The sequence below is a fragment of the Phalacrocorax aristotelis genome, chromosome 7 (assembly GCF_949628215.1).
Source record: "Phalacrocorax aristotelis chromosome 7, bGulAri2.1, whole genome shotgun sequence".
NCBI classification, from domain to species: Eukaryota; Metazoa; Chordata; class Aves; order Suliformes; family Phalacrocoracidae; genus Phalacrocorax; species Phalacrocorax aristotelis.
Genome location: NC_134282.1, coordinates 36,991,379 through 37,003,778, shown reverse-complemented (window position 1 = coordinate 37,003,778; position 12,400 = coordinate 36,991,379). Strand labels below are relative to the sequence as shown.

Here is a 12,400-nt window from a genome sequence, read left to right as displayed (position 1 = left end):
TTTGGTTCTCCTGATGTTACAAAGAATATCTGGATTACACTCGCATTTTAAGTATTTTATTCCTTAAAACAAACTATTTCCTAAGATGAATAGGATCTCTTTTTACCTTTAAATGTGTCCTCTGTTGTTCATCCTATCATCTCCTATTTCTCTGGTTAACTAGGCACAATAGCAAGGCTGAACCCTGCTTGAAAGTATTTATGGTCATGAACATTCTCAAAGCCTTGGGCCAAAAACCTAATTACTGCATTAACTCTTCAGAACAGTTCAAACTGACATTAGTTTATCTAATTACCCACTTGTGTTACTATAATGCAGTTGTAGTAAGAAATGCAGAATCACATTTGCTTATCTTCTAATCAAGTAGGTTTAAAGAGACCACAAGTTATTCTATCCTCTCTTCCTACAGCAAATATTTACTTAAAGACACACACTGTAGAGTTACAATTAAATGTCTGAATGAAAACACAAATGCTATGAAGGACTGGGAATCCCAGCAATGCCAGCTGAGCACAACTGTTTAAAAAACAAAACAAAACAAAAAAGCTAACAGCAAAATCTGTACCTTCTGGGTTTTTTTCTTTATATGGTATCGTGGCGATGACTTCACTTTTTGCACACTGCAACGCACAAGTAACAACAGATCATTCAAACTAAATAGCTTATACACAAGGTTGCCCTCCTGAGGTGCTTTATACTCTGAAGGGTCTTCTTTGAGCATCTGAAGTTCATTTGGCAGCTTTCCTATAGACAACAAATAAAACAGAAAAATGTAAAGCTTGCACATTCTTTACCATGCAGTTAGTTTTTTCCCCTCTTGCAGTAGATTTTTTTTTAATTAGGATCTGTTTTGTTTCACAAGATTTTGGGGTGAAAATTGTCTCATTAGGCACAAATCACTTATGTATTAAAAAATAAACTAAATTTGGGAAATGCCCGCTATAACTTTTTAAAGAGTATATTTTAAAATATTCCACATATTTTATCCTAATCATGAATGTCTCAAGTTGGAAGGGACCTGCAAGGATCATCAAGTCCAACTCCTGTCCCTGCACAGGACAGCCCCAAAATTCACACCATATCTCCGAGGGCGTTGTCCAAGTGCTTCTTGCGTTGCCAGACTTGGCAACGTAAAAAAAATAATAAAATAATACGATCAATTGTTATTATTAACAATAATATAATTATATTTCTTATACAAACAACTGTGAGACTCCACTCTTGTACAAGCGGAGTTCAAAGCTGGTTTTTAAGCCACAGTCACTCAACACAAAGGAGACAAAAATTTTATTTACAATGAACGCCTCCTGAGAGACACCATAACTCAAACATCATATTTGGATGGTAGCAAAAGCTTCTGTTCAAAATTGAATTTGCTTCAAGCGCAATTTCAATACTAGCATATCGGAAGAAACACTTATTAGATCTCCAAGTGCAGCTTTGAGGTAGGTTAACAAACACCCCTGCATCCCTTGGAGATATTTTAACAAAACATTTTAAATAAACAAGAATAAACTCCAACTTGTTTAAGATTATTTATTGAAAATTTATCCAGCTCTGGTTTTTTTCCTGCAGATATGTAGAAATATGTGTCAAAACTACAGCTACAAATATGTATTGCTGTAGTGCTATGAATAAATACATTTAACATGAAGTTATATGCCTCTTTGAATAAATGTATACTGTGTGAGATATTATCACCCAAGTGACCAGAAATATTTTTCAGCTAGTGAAATATTTAACTCAGTTCTGGCTTTCTGCAAAAAAGACACACATAAAGGTTTATCAGTTTGCTACAGAACTTTCAATTTGTAGAATTATGCTGTCTTTAGCAGTCACTCTTCAGCATCTTAGCAATATTGGTTTCACTACCTCAATAAAAAAAGTTTCTATTATAAAACACCTGAATTCCATATCTGACTTTTTAAGAGAAGGAGAAATAGAAAGAGTACCATGCTTCTCAATCCTTCAAACTGAGGAGGAGGCATGGTCTTTTACTGACTACTAAAATTCAGTTAAATCAACAAAAACATAGGAAGTGATAACAATTTAAATTAAAACAGAATTAGTTGTGTTAACTGTTTCCAATACAGATTAAGTAATTAATTAATTCCTATGTGATCAAATGCACAGCTAGTCAGAAGACACCTGCAAAACATGTTTTCTCACCAAAAAGCATTGATTCATTGGAATTATATATTACAGGAAAATAGTGTCTGTCCTGATGCAACCTGCCTAGCTTCCAGTTAATTTACCTAACACGATGAGGTGCTTCTGATTTCAGTTGTAGAGAGCTCAGAAGCATCTCAGGAATGTGACAAAAACCTCAAAGTTCATGGTCCCTAAGATCTTCAAGATTTCTAGTTCTTGGCTGAGGTCTTAGTGTAGCATAGGTTCAATTTCCAGCTAAATGCCTGAGAACTTGGAGAGGTGGCTTGTAGTGAGTCCTCAGCCTTCTAGAACAGATGTTAGGAACTAGGAAACAGCAACTGAACTGGGAGTCTCAGAACTTAGACAGCCAGATTTCAAGTTTTCTTTCAAGTTTAATCATGTAATTTGATTACATTTTTCTTCTACAGAAAATGTAACATAATTCCATTTTTGATTGACAAGAAACTATTTTTGCAGAGCAGATTCCTCAGTATTTTAATTTCTGAGGAACAAGTAACTCATTTCACTACCAAATGATTACTTTTCCCTGCTTAAAAATCTAGTGTATAACAACTTCTTGTTTCTCTAAAGTAAAACAGTATATACACCTCTGTGGACAAACAGCTCCCAAAATGCTCCCTTATGTGTGCCAGACAGTAATCCTCATTTCCTTCACAGAGAATGTACTGTTTAAAAAAAAGAAAAAAGGTCACACCTCTAAACAAATGTAACAGAGGTGCTGCAAGGATGTTCTTCACATGAAGGAGTTAAACCGGTTTTCTGTTAAATTTTACTGAAAATCTGAAATTTTACTCCATACACAATGAACACAATTACTTACTCTTCGGCACTCCCTGAAAAAGCCAAGTCCAGGTATTTCTAGATGAGCTGTTAGGATTTGAGGCAGGAGCTGGCACAGTTTCTGTGCTGGAGGTCACCAAAGCTTTTGGAGATTGAAACATGTGGACTGGCATAGCATTAGAATCATCACAGCTCACCACTAGCTGCTCATTAGCTTTTTGGGAAGGTGACTTGAGAAGTTCAGTTTGCATTTTCAAAATCTGTCCAACAGGATCAAATTCTTTGGACAACTTTCTTGTAGGCTTTCTGGAGGTATTTTTTCCCTGATACATGATATCTGAGCTATCAGTCTTGCTTGCTAATGGAATCTGGGTGGGGGAAGGTGATTTAGCAGGCTCTGCGGAGGTACAAGAAACAGTATTTGGTACAGTTGTTTTCAAACAAGCAGCGTTTTTACATTCTGTATCAATTATCAAATGCTCTTCATCTGTGTCACTACTGCATAAAGAAGTGTAAGTCTCATTTTTTTGTGCAGCATCAGACTCCTTCTTGTAACTAACAGCATTAGATAGAGTATTTAATTTCGTTTCATTGCCTGATATTTCTTTGGTCATGACATGCTGTGCTTTGTTCAGTCCTACCTCCTCTGAATTAAAGCTTTTAAGAGATGGATTTTCTTCAGGGCTGAAGCACTGAATGCCATCTAATGATGGAAGCTGCATGTTGGCACATGCTGAATCTCCTTGCTTGGAAATGGTGTTTTTCTCCCCTTCACCTCCACTGTTTATGCTGTATGTATTTTTTTTTTCCATTTTTAGGCCATGTGATAGAACTTTAGCAGTGTTACTAACTGAAGGAAAAGCACTTTCCATTTTAGTTGTTCTTGAGAGCTTCACAGTTGCTCCAAAAGTTTCCAGTTCTGTAACATCATCATTAAAGTCCATCCCTGTGTCATCTGGAAGAGGAATCTTCCTGTACTGGTAAGTATCAGAAGATGTCTTAACATAGGGAAGAAAAAATAATATTTTTTAAAAAATAAACAAACCGAAAAACAGAATGTGTTAATCACAAATGAGACACTGTCAAATTGGAAACATGAAAAATGTTCTACTATCCATATTTTGACTGTTGGAAGAAACGTGCAGTAATTGAGAAAAAAAATTTCCTGAGTTTAATATGGAATATCTTAAGTCCTAGGAGTTCAAAGACCTTTCAACAGAGAAATAAAGTTCATAAAACTTTTCCCACTGAAATAAACTGATCAAAATACATTTTCATGAAGTAAACAATAAAGCCGATGTAATAGAAGCATTTAAAGGAACTAGAGGGACATTTTAAAACACAGGGTCAACTCAGCAGTAGAAAAACTACCAAGAGGAAACCTGAGTTTTAATTCATTTTCACTTAACAAGTAACTTAGGTTTTTGGTTTTGTTTGTTTCTTTTTAAGAACAGGTGAAGCTACCTACATCCCACTGAAACAGACTGTCCTCAGCTGGTTTGTCCATCGATACATCAGAAAGTGAAACATAGGATGTTTTAGTTGCTATGAAGTCCATTGGAATTTCATGGAAGATTTGGTTCCTCTCTCTTATTGTCATTTCCTTTCTCAGTAGGGGTGAATTAACATAAACCACTTTAGCTGGTTTGCTACCTTTTCAAGAACAGAAAGATATTGAGTAAGTATTAAGTGAAAGGAAAAAAGTTTGTTTTATAATTTAAATAATAAATCTTTCAACTTCCACTTATGGTCAAATCCATTCCACATTCACAGTAGAAGAAATGAAAAACTAACCTCTCATTCATTAATGACAGAAAATAAAAGTATGCCCAGATACAGTGAGAACTATTAGAATCCCGCAGCAGCACTACATACCACATTAACAGTTGATCATATTTTAAATGCAGTTCTAAATAAAGAACTTGAAAAACATGAATTTAGGATTCATCATTCCTTATACTGCATTATATCATCAAATGTATTGTGTTTTCAAAAAGATCTTTTTTCTTCCATTGATGAATTTTTTTTAAGTCTCATTGCCCAAAAGTGATGGCTGCAGTTTATATTTCTTCTAATCAGTAACTATGTCTGGGCTCTCCTGCCCCACTCTTTTGTTTACACCTTAACACACTTACACATGAAAAATTCATAGATTCATCCAAAAATAACAGCAATACCCTGCCCAATATTATACAGAAAGCAAAGGCACATGGTGAACATACTATCAGTTTTAGAGAAAAGGTATCTGTGGATGAAAAAATATAATTGATGCAAGAGGTGGGTTACAGGGAAGGTGGAAAAGGAAGAAGAGGAGAAACCTTTCAAGAAACAGTATATATTGCTAACATATTCTGAATGCCTTTTAGGTGCTTAGTTTGGATCTAAAAATCAAGTTTAAAAATGTAAAGCTGATATAGAAGGAGTCAGGCATATTGTAACAGATAAAATAATTTAACATAGGAAAGTACAAAATTTGTAAGATTTGCAGATATTTGACAGCTTATTTACTACTATCCAGAAGCCTGTTATACAAATTTCTGTGAAATGTATACAACATGGCCATTCCAAGACAATCACCATTAGGAATACTCATTATGAAAAAAACCCTAGTGTATTTAAAAAAAAAGAAAAAAGAAAAAAAGCAAACCAAAAACACTAACGAGAAGAAATCCACATTCATATTACTGATGGAGTACTTGACAACTAAAGTATAGCTTTCAGATGAATTGATCAGTTTATTCAAAACACTTTTTGTTGCAAATGGGAAAAAGTGATCTCCATGGAAATTAATTACTTAGTCATTATTCTATGATGTAAATAGGTCCTTTCAAATTCCTGAAAATGTTTGCTCTTTGTTTTTTCACAAAACTTCAGATTTCCCCTTTTTTAGCTTATTGAAATCAGTTCACTTGATAATTTTAACAACTTCCTGCATTTTTCTTTCCCAGGAGCAGAACTTACAATTCTGAAATGCAAAAGGACGTTTAACTGATTCTTTCCCCACTCCCCCCACAAGTGGAAAATAGGTTTATGTCCAAATTCAATGTGCAATGTGATACCTCTAGAGATTGTTACTATTCTCAGTAGCAAGGTGGAACAAGGTGTAGAAAACTATGAAATGACCTTGCTATCAGCTTTCCTCCTTGAAGAGAGACAAACTATAGCAATGGATTTTTTTTAAGTTCATGTTTTACTATAACTTCAGTTAGACTAAACATTTTTCTTTACAACACAAAAGGTCCCTGACTACTTACCAGATGACAACTGAAAACTATTAACTTCAGAATTTTGCCCTTTAAGATGTGTGAACTAAAGAAATAAAATTTTGTTACTTTGTTTGATTCCTTAAATTAAAAACATGAAAGAACTTGAAGAGAAACTATTTTCTTAGAGCTGCATTCTAGAGTGCTACTTCTTCAGAAAAGGTAAAAATCAGCTTATAATTACAATTATGATTTTCATTAACCTTAGCTTCTTTCTTTTTTAATAAAACCAAAATTAAACTATTCTATATTGTGTAAACTAAACCAGACTACATTCTGATTTCCCACAGTTGGTTTAACTGGATTTTCTAATTTCCTGTTCTTCAGTCAGCTCGAAAGGATTATGAGAATATATAAAGGCTTTCATCGACAAAACGCGTAATTTTGGTAATAAAAACATACTATACCTGCAACAGGGACCATTTTAACGCAAACTGGAATTTCCCATTGTTCCTTGTAGTTTAGTCCATGATTATTGAGTAAAGTAAATAATGATTGATTACTTAACACAACTTGAGGGCAGTATTTCAAAGCAAGTTTTTCTGCATTTGAATCTGAACTAACATCCTAAAGAGAAAAAAGTTAAATTTTTAGAAATATTTAAGACACACACACATAAATTTAAATTAATAAGAAAAACCCCAAACTCAAACAAACATGGATTAGTGCCCCCCACAAAAGCCCAAATACCACCACAGTACCAGGCTTCAGAATCAAATGAAAAAGCAAAAGATTTCCTTGAAGGTTTTTGGCTGAATCTTGTGTATCTACCTTGCAGCATGAGAAAATACATCTTCTTAACTTGTATCTTTCAGTCTATTCCTATAAATCTGAATTACTAAATTACTAGGTTGATTAGGAATTGGGATGATCATGAAATATGGGAGTACATTGCAGAAGGAAAAAAACCCAAACCCCAAACAAAACAAAACAAAAAACCACAACGAAAAAAACACCAAACAAACCCAAAAAACAAAACCCAGATTAACTCACACATATATTACAGATCTTCTTACAAGTTAAGTAATAGCACGATAAAGACATCTACCATTAAAGTCTGGTTAAAACTGCCCAGCTGTTTGAATACAGATTACATAGAAAGAATCTTAAGACAAATATGAACACATGGAGACTACAAATTCAGAATTGAAGTGATAAAATTATTAAACATTATGAGTACAGGTTGGCATGAAGAGGCTGAGAATGCTCACGAGGTGGGAGGAGAACATCAAGGACTAAGAAGATAACGGAAGCCCAGGAGCAGTGAGGACCATGACAGAGAAATAAGAAAAAGCTAGCTATGTTCTTTTTTCTGCCACCTGAGACATCATCAGAAATATTCTCTCTTCATAGCTGTAACATCTCTTGAGGTATATATCATTCTCCTGTGTCAGCTCTGCTACTTAAGCAAAAGCGTCTTTGCAATCACAATGCAAATGGTTTTTGATACGTGAACAAAGTCCTAAATTAGTGGATAAGAAATTATCTGGAATAAACAGGCAAAAAACCCAAGTTCTAGAGTATAAAAAACTCATCGGATATTTAACTGCAAGGTGGAATAGAATCTAAAAATTGTTCAACTCAGAAATGGAGTTTATGCTGTTTAGCAAAAGAAATTCCCAGGCTAAGCTAACCTAATCAACTGTTCAGAAAACTAGACAGTCTAAAGTATTTTTTCTTACCCTCAGGACTTCTTTCTTAAATCAGAAGCCTTCACACCCACACACATACATGTGTATGTATACATACTCACACATAGAGAGGCCAGCTTAGAAATTGCAAAGCAAAGTTTAAAAGGAACACTGTAATAAACAATTCTATCTAGATTTCAGACAGTGTGTTCCAATTTAAGGACCTCTCTAAGGTTTCATTGAGGGAACAGATGAAGTCCCTTCAACAGGCACTAGGTCCAAAAGATAATAACCCAACTTTTGAATAGGGCAGTTTGACTGCTATAAATGAAATATTAAACAAATAATGGTACAGTGTGTTCTCCTATGCTACAAGATGTGTAAGATTAGGGGGAAATTTAAAATAAATAAATAAATAAACTTAATGCTGCCACATAAAAAGGACCAAATTGCTCTGCTCTACAAAATATGGCTTTAAAGTCACAATAAAAAGGCTACTTACACTGTGAATAATAGAAGACTTTTTTTCTGGAGTCATAATAGATGTAACAGTTTTATAATCTGTGGGCAGCTGAACAGGCATAGCAGGGAAATCTGTTTTACCACGTCTTGCTGTACCCTTGAAGAAATCAAGCAGTATCAGAAAATGGCTTTAACTGAAATCATGCTGACCCAACATTGCACTTATAATGAAAAATATTAAGGATTTATGCAGGTGCATTATAAAGCTAGTGTTATATTTAAGAAATAGTATTAATGTAATATTTTTATTGCAAACATACAGTGAAGGCTGTTAACAACCTTACTACCAAAATAATTTCATTAATGTATTCATTAACAATTTTAATTATAAATTATAACCCCTAACCCAAGCACTGAATAATACTTGTAAAAAACCTGAATCCGTGCACAACACAATCCCTATGTAATTATACTTATCTGAAAGTAACACCAAAACAATACAGGTACATAAGATATTACCATTGCAAGAAGACTTTTTTCCAGCCTAAAGGTCAACTCTGTATGAAACTTTCCTCCCATGATACTCATGATCTCCTGAAGCGTGTAAAACTCAGGACACATTTGCACATGTCCAATACAAGCACGTAAAAATTCCTAACATAAAAAGAAAAAATAGTTTATCTATTTGTATCTTTCATAATAGTTTCATTTAAAAGGTTTTTCCTGCAATGCAAGTTGCATTTGCAAATACTTTCTGTAGAGGATACAGATTTATTTAGCAGATTACTGCTAACAGACTTGTTCAACTTTTCCAGTTAGAGACAGTATTTAAAAAAACTTAAGAGATACCAGCACAACTCTGTAATAATCTTATAATCACTGGTATCAGAACTGAAAAATATTCTCAATTCTCCTCAACCCTTCACATGCAAGGCTAACAATGTATGCACACAGACTCAGACCAATCATAAAAAAAAAAAAAGTTTAGTACAGTTTGAGCTGTGCTAAACCAGGGAATTAGCTTCTTTTCAGTTCATTTACCTTGGCTTTCAGAGGGACTAGCATTTTTTTTGTTACTACCTAATTTACACTAGTCCTAGGTAGAAGTTGCAAAGGTAAGGACATAGGAAGATTCCTTACGTGTTGAAACTTTATTTCATGTTAATTCTAGATCCTAAGATATTTTTTTCTGACATCTGAACTAGTTACCTAAGACATTTAGGTTTTCATTATTAACTAGACTGAGTTATTTCTGCAAGCATTGTTTAAAACTAAATATGTGCCTCTGTTTCGTTTTTAACTCAGGGTATCAATTTAACTATAAATAGGAATATAAGTTTGGAGACACATTTTGTGACTGGATGACAAGATAAAATTACAAAGCCAACCCCAATTTGGGGGGGGGGGGGGGCAACCCACAAGATTTTTGTCCTCACATGTGCCCAAACCGTGTGCTAACGGGAGAATGAATTTATCTTGTGAGTAAAAAAGTACGTAATAAAGTGTCACAGTAAAATAGAAGCAATCCTTCTGAATTCAACTAAATGCTCTGCTCTCTAGTAAACATATTTATTTTTCTGTTTTATTCTGTAAAAGAAAGTGATGTGGCATTTACTAGAAAAGATTGAAATTTTAACAAAAAGTATACAAGGCGGCCATTTCAATTAAGGCAATACACTATGAGGAAAACAAGCAAAATCAAGTCAACCCACTAATGGGAAAGTTTAATGAACTTGTATTCTGGAATTCTTTTCCCAAAATGTGCTATTAAAGCAAGAATGATATATAAAGTTGCATTCATGTTTGATTTTAGAATCATCAAAGTGGATATTTAACACAGCATAAACTTGGAGATAATTATATCTAAAGCCTGAGAAACCTCTGATTGAAGTGACTTTGTAACATGCTACTGTGGAGGAAAGCTTAACATTCTGTCCAGCAGCGTATGTTGTAGGAGCAGCTTGTTAATGTAAATACATACTGAAAATGTAATTTCTCCCTTTCCAAACATAAAGATGTCATTTATTTAATTGATGACTAAATCTTTGCACAGTATCATATTCAGTGACCTCACTTATATCTGGTCTTATTGGCTACAAGAAACTGTGGGCCAAGCCATGCTGTACAACATAAGGGAAATGGCGACTTCTCACGTCTCATCTCTACATAGAATCAGCAGAAGTTCAGGGAACGTCAGACCCTATAACCAGTGCCTACAATCATAATCATGATTCCAGTATAATTATGTAAGAAGAGAAGGAATTAAACACAGTATTGGTAATTACCTCAGTATAACGTAGTGCATCTTCAGAGATGGCATCATAATCTTGGACACAGCTTTTTGCAGCATTTTGGGCAAATTTCATAAATTCTGTAATTTCATTGTTTACTACTTCTTTCATTTGCTGGGGGAAGGAAAAATCTATTTTTTAGATACAATTAAATCCTGTAGGCTAGGTATGTAACCAGCAAAATGTCCAGAAAGGTAGCACAGGCAATGGCATGAGGGAGGGCACAGATTCGACTTGCTGCTCAATTTGGCAAGTCTTTGCGTATGTTCAGAGTTTCACTTAAAGTAAAAAAAAAAAAATGTTTGCAAGGCCCATTTCCTTTAAAAAAAAAAATCCCAAAACAACAAAACACCAGCCCCCAACAAACAGCAAGCTGCTTTTGATCATACACTGGTGGTTTATAAAACAAAAGGTTACAAGACATTGTTGGAGCAAGTTTACGTGACAGAGCCACAAAGACATCTGAGCTCTGACTTCATAAGCAATTACATTATAAGCAACAACAATGCAGTAGGTGCTGATTTGCCTGGGAGTGATGTTCCCATTGTAACAGCATAAAATAAAGGAATTGCCATTAACAAGGAAGCATGGGAGACCAAATGAATGGCTCGAAACCATTTGCTGATTAATTACATTACACAGAATTCAACTACAATGATACTTCTAACCAACATGAGACATAGCCTTTCATTATTTAAACAATATTGCTGAGACTAGAAAACAAATGTGAACTTGAGGCCTTCTACTCACAGAAGCACTGATGTTGCAAGCATAGAAGGTCAACGCACAGGTCCCCTTACATGCTAATGAAGAAAGTTCCCAGTAAAGGGTGTTGCCAAAGATAACCTCGAAATGTATCCATCTCCTAACATTACACAAGACTGCTTCATGCCATTAGAAAATGCTAAAATCACAGCAAGGTCAACTCTTAACTTCCTTCTCATAATAAAAAACATGGGTTGTTTTGGGGGTGGGTGGGTGTTTGATCAGCTAAACAAAAAATCCACAAACACCCCACTCACTTTCAACGTGATAACTAAATACACTTTCATTTTATATTAAAAAAGTAATCCTGAATACTTTAAACCTTTATTACCATTCATAATACTATGTTGAAAGCAAATTATGACAAATTAAATTTTCGCTACATTTTCCTTAACTCTTTGTGAAAATAAAATTGTATGACTACCACCTCCGTGATGTTCATATGTACATATATGCAACACTTACCAGGTATGTAAATAATTCTTTTTGCCTTGCCGCATTAACTTGAAAATGTTGTGGTTTTTTTGAGTACTTAGTCATCAAATATAAGTATGTTTTCTGCTCCTTCTCAGTCAAACTAGAGGTAAATGGATAGGGGAGTCTAGGTTCTGGAAAAGGATGATCATCAGCTGTGCTTTTATCCTCCACCTCAGCTGGATCTGCAGCCTTCATGCTATAAGCCTGTCTGTTTTCTAAAGAGTTTGCCAATGCCTCCAGATTTTTCTTTGCCTTTCTGAAAAAAAAGTAATAAATGAAGGAACTTACACTTTTCACATAAATATTAATATTTGTCAGAATTAATACAGGCAGTCATACAAGCCTAAACTTCGAATCCAGCAACATTCACTGAGATTCTGTACTATTCCAATTTTAGTCTATGCCATTGGAATGTTCTTATTCTGAAGCTTATGGACAAGCAGACTAACCATTGTACCAACAGCAGGTTTGCAACTGGTTTAAAGATTCCTCCCCGCCCCAAACAGGGTGTATATTAGTCTGTATACACAATATTGAGGTGACAAGCTAAATATGAAAC

At 34.5% G+C, this 12,400-nt stretch overlaps 1 protein-coding gene across 13 annotated transcripts in view; it reads right to left on the bottom strand.

Annotated features, from left to right (window-relative positions):
- Positions 1–12,400, bottom strand: part of ICE2 (interactor of little elongation complex ELL subunit 2) — a 30,927-nt gene that overhangs the window by 14,591 nt on the left and 3,936 nt on the right. For 8 of the 13 annotated variants that reach the window (XM_075100107.1, XM_075100110.1, XM_075100109.1 and 5 more), the window contains 8 exons: positions 11,830–12,097; positions 10,594–10,713; positions 8,828–8,962; positions 8,349–8,465; positions 6,623–6,782; positions 4,421–4,605; positions 2,993–3,950; positions 566–744 (listed from right to left, as the gene is read on the bottom strand). In XM_075100107.1, the coding sequence (XP_074956208.1) occupies positions 566–744; positions 2,993–3,950; positions 4,421–4,605; positions 6,623–6,782; positions 8,349–8,465; positions 8,828–8,962; positions 10,594–10,713; positions 11,830–12,097 (2,122 nt within the window). Of the gene's footprint in view, positions 1–565; positions 745–2,992; positions 3,951–4,420; positions 4,606–6,622; positions 6,783–8,348; positions 8,466–8,827; positions 8,963–10,593; positions 10,714–11,349; positions 11,403–11,829; positions 12,098–12,400 lie in introns of those variants that run through there. The other 5 variants (XM_075100115.1, XM_075100116.1, XM_075100113.1 and 2 more) reach the window with 3 other exon arrangements.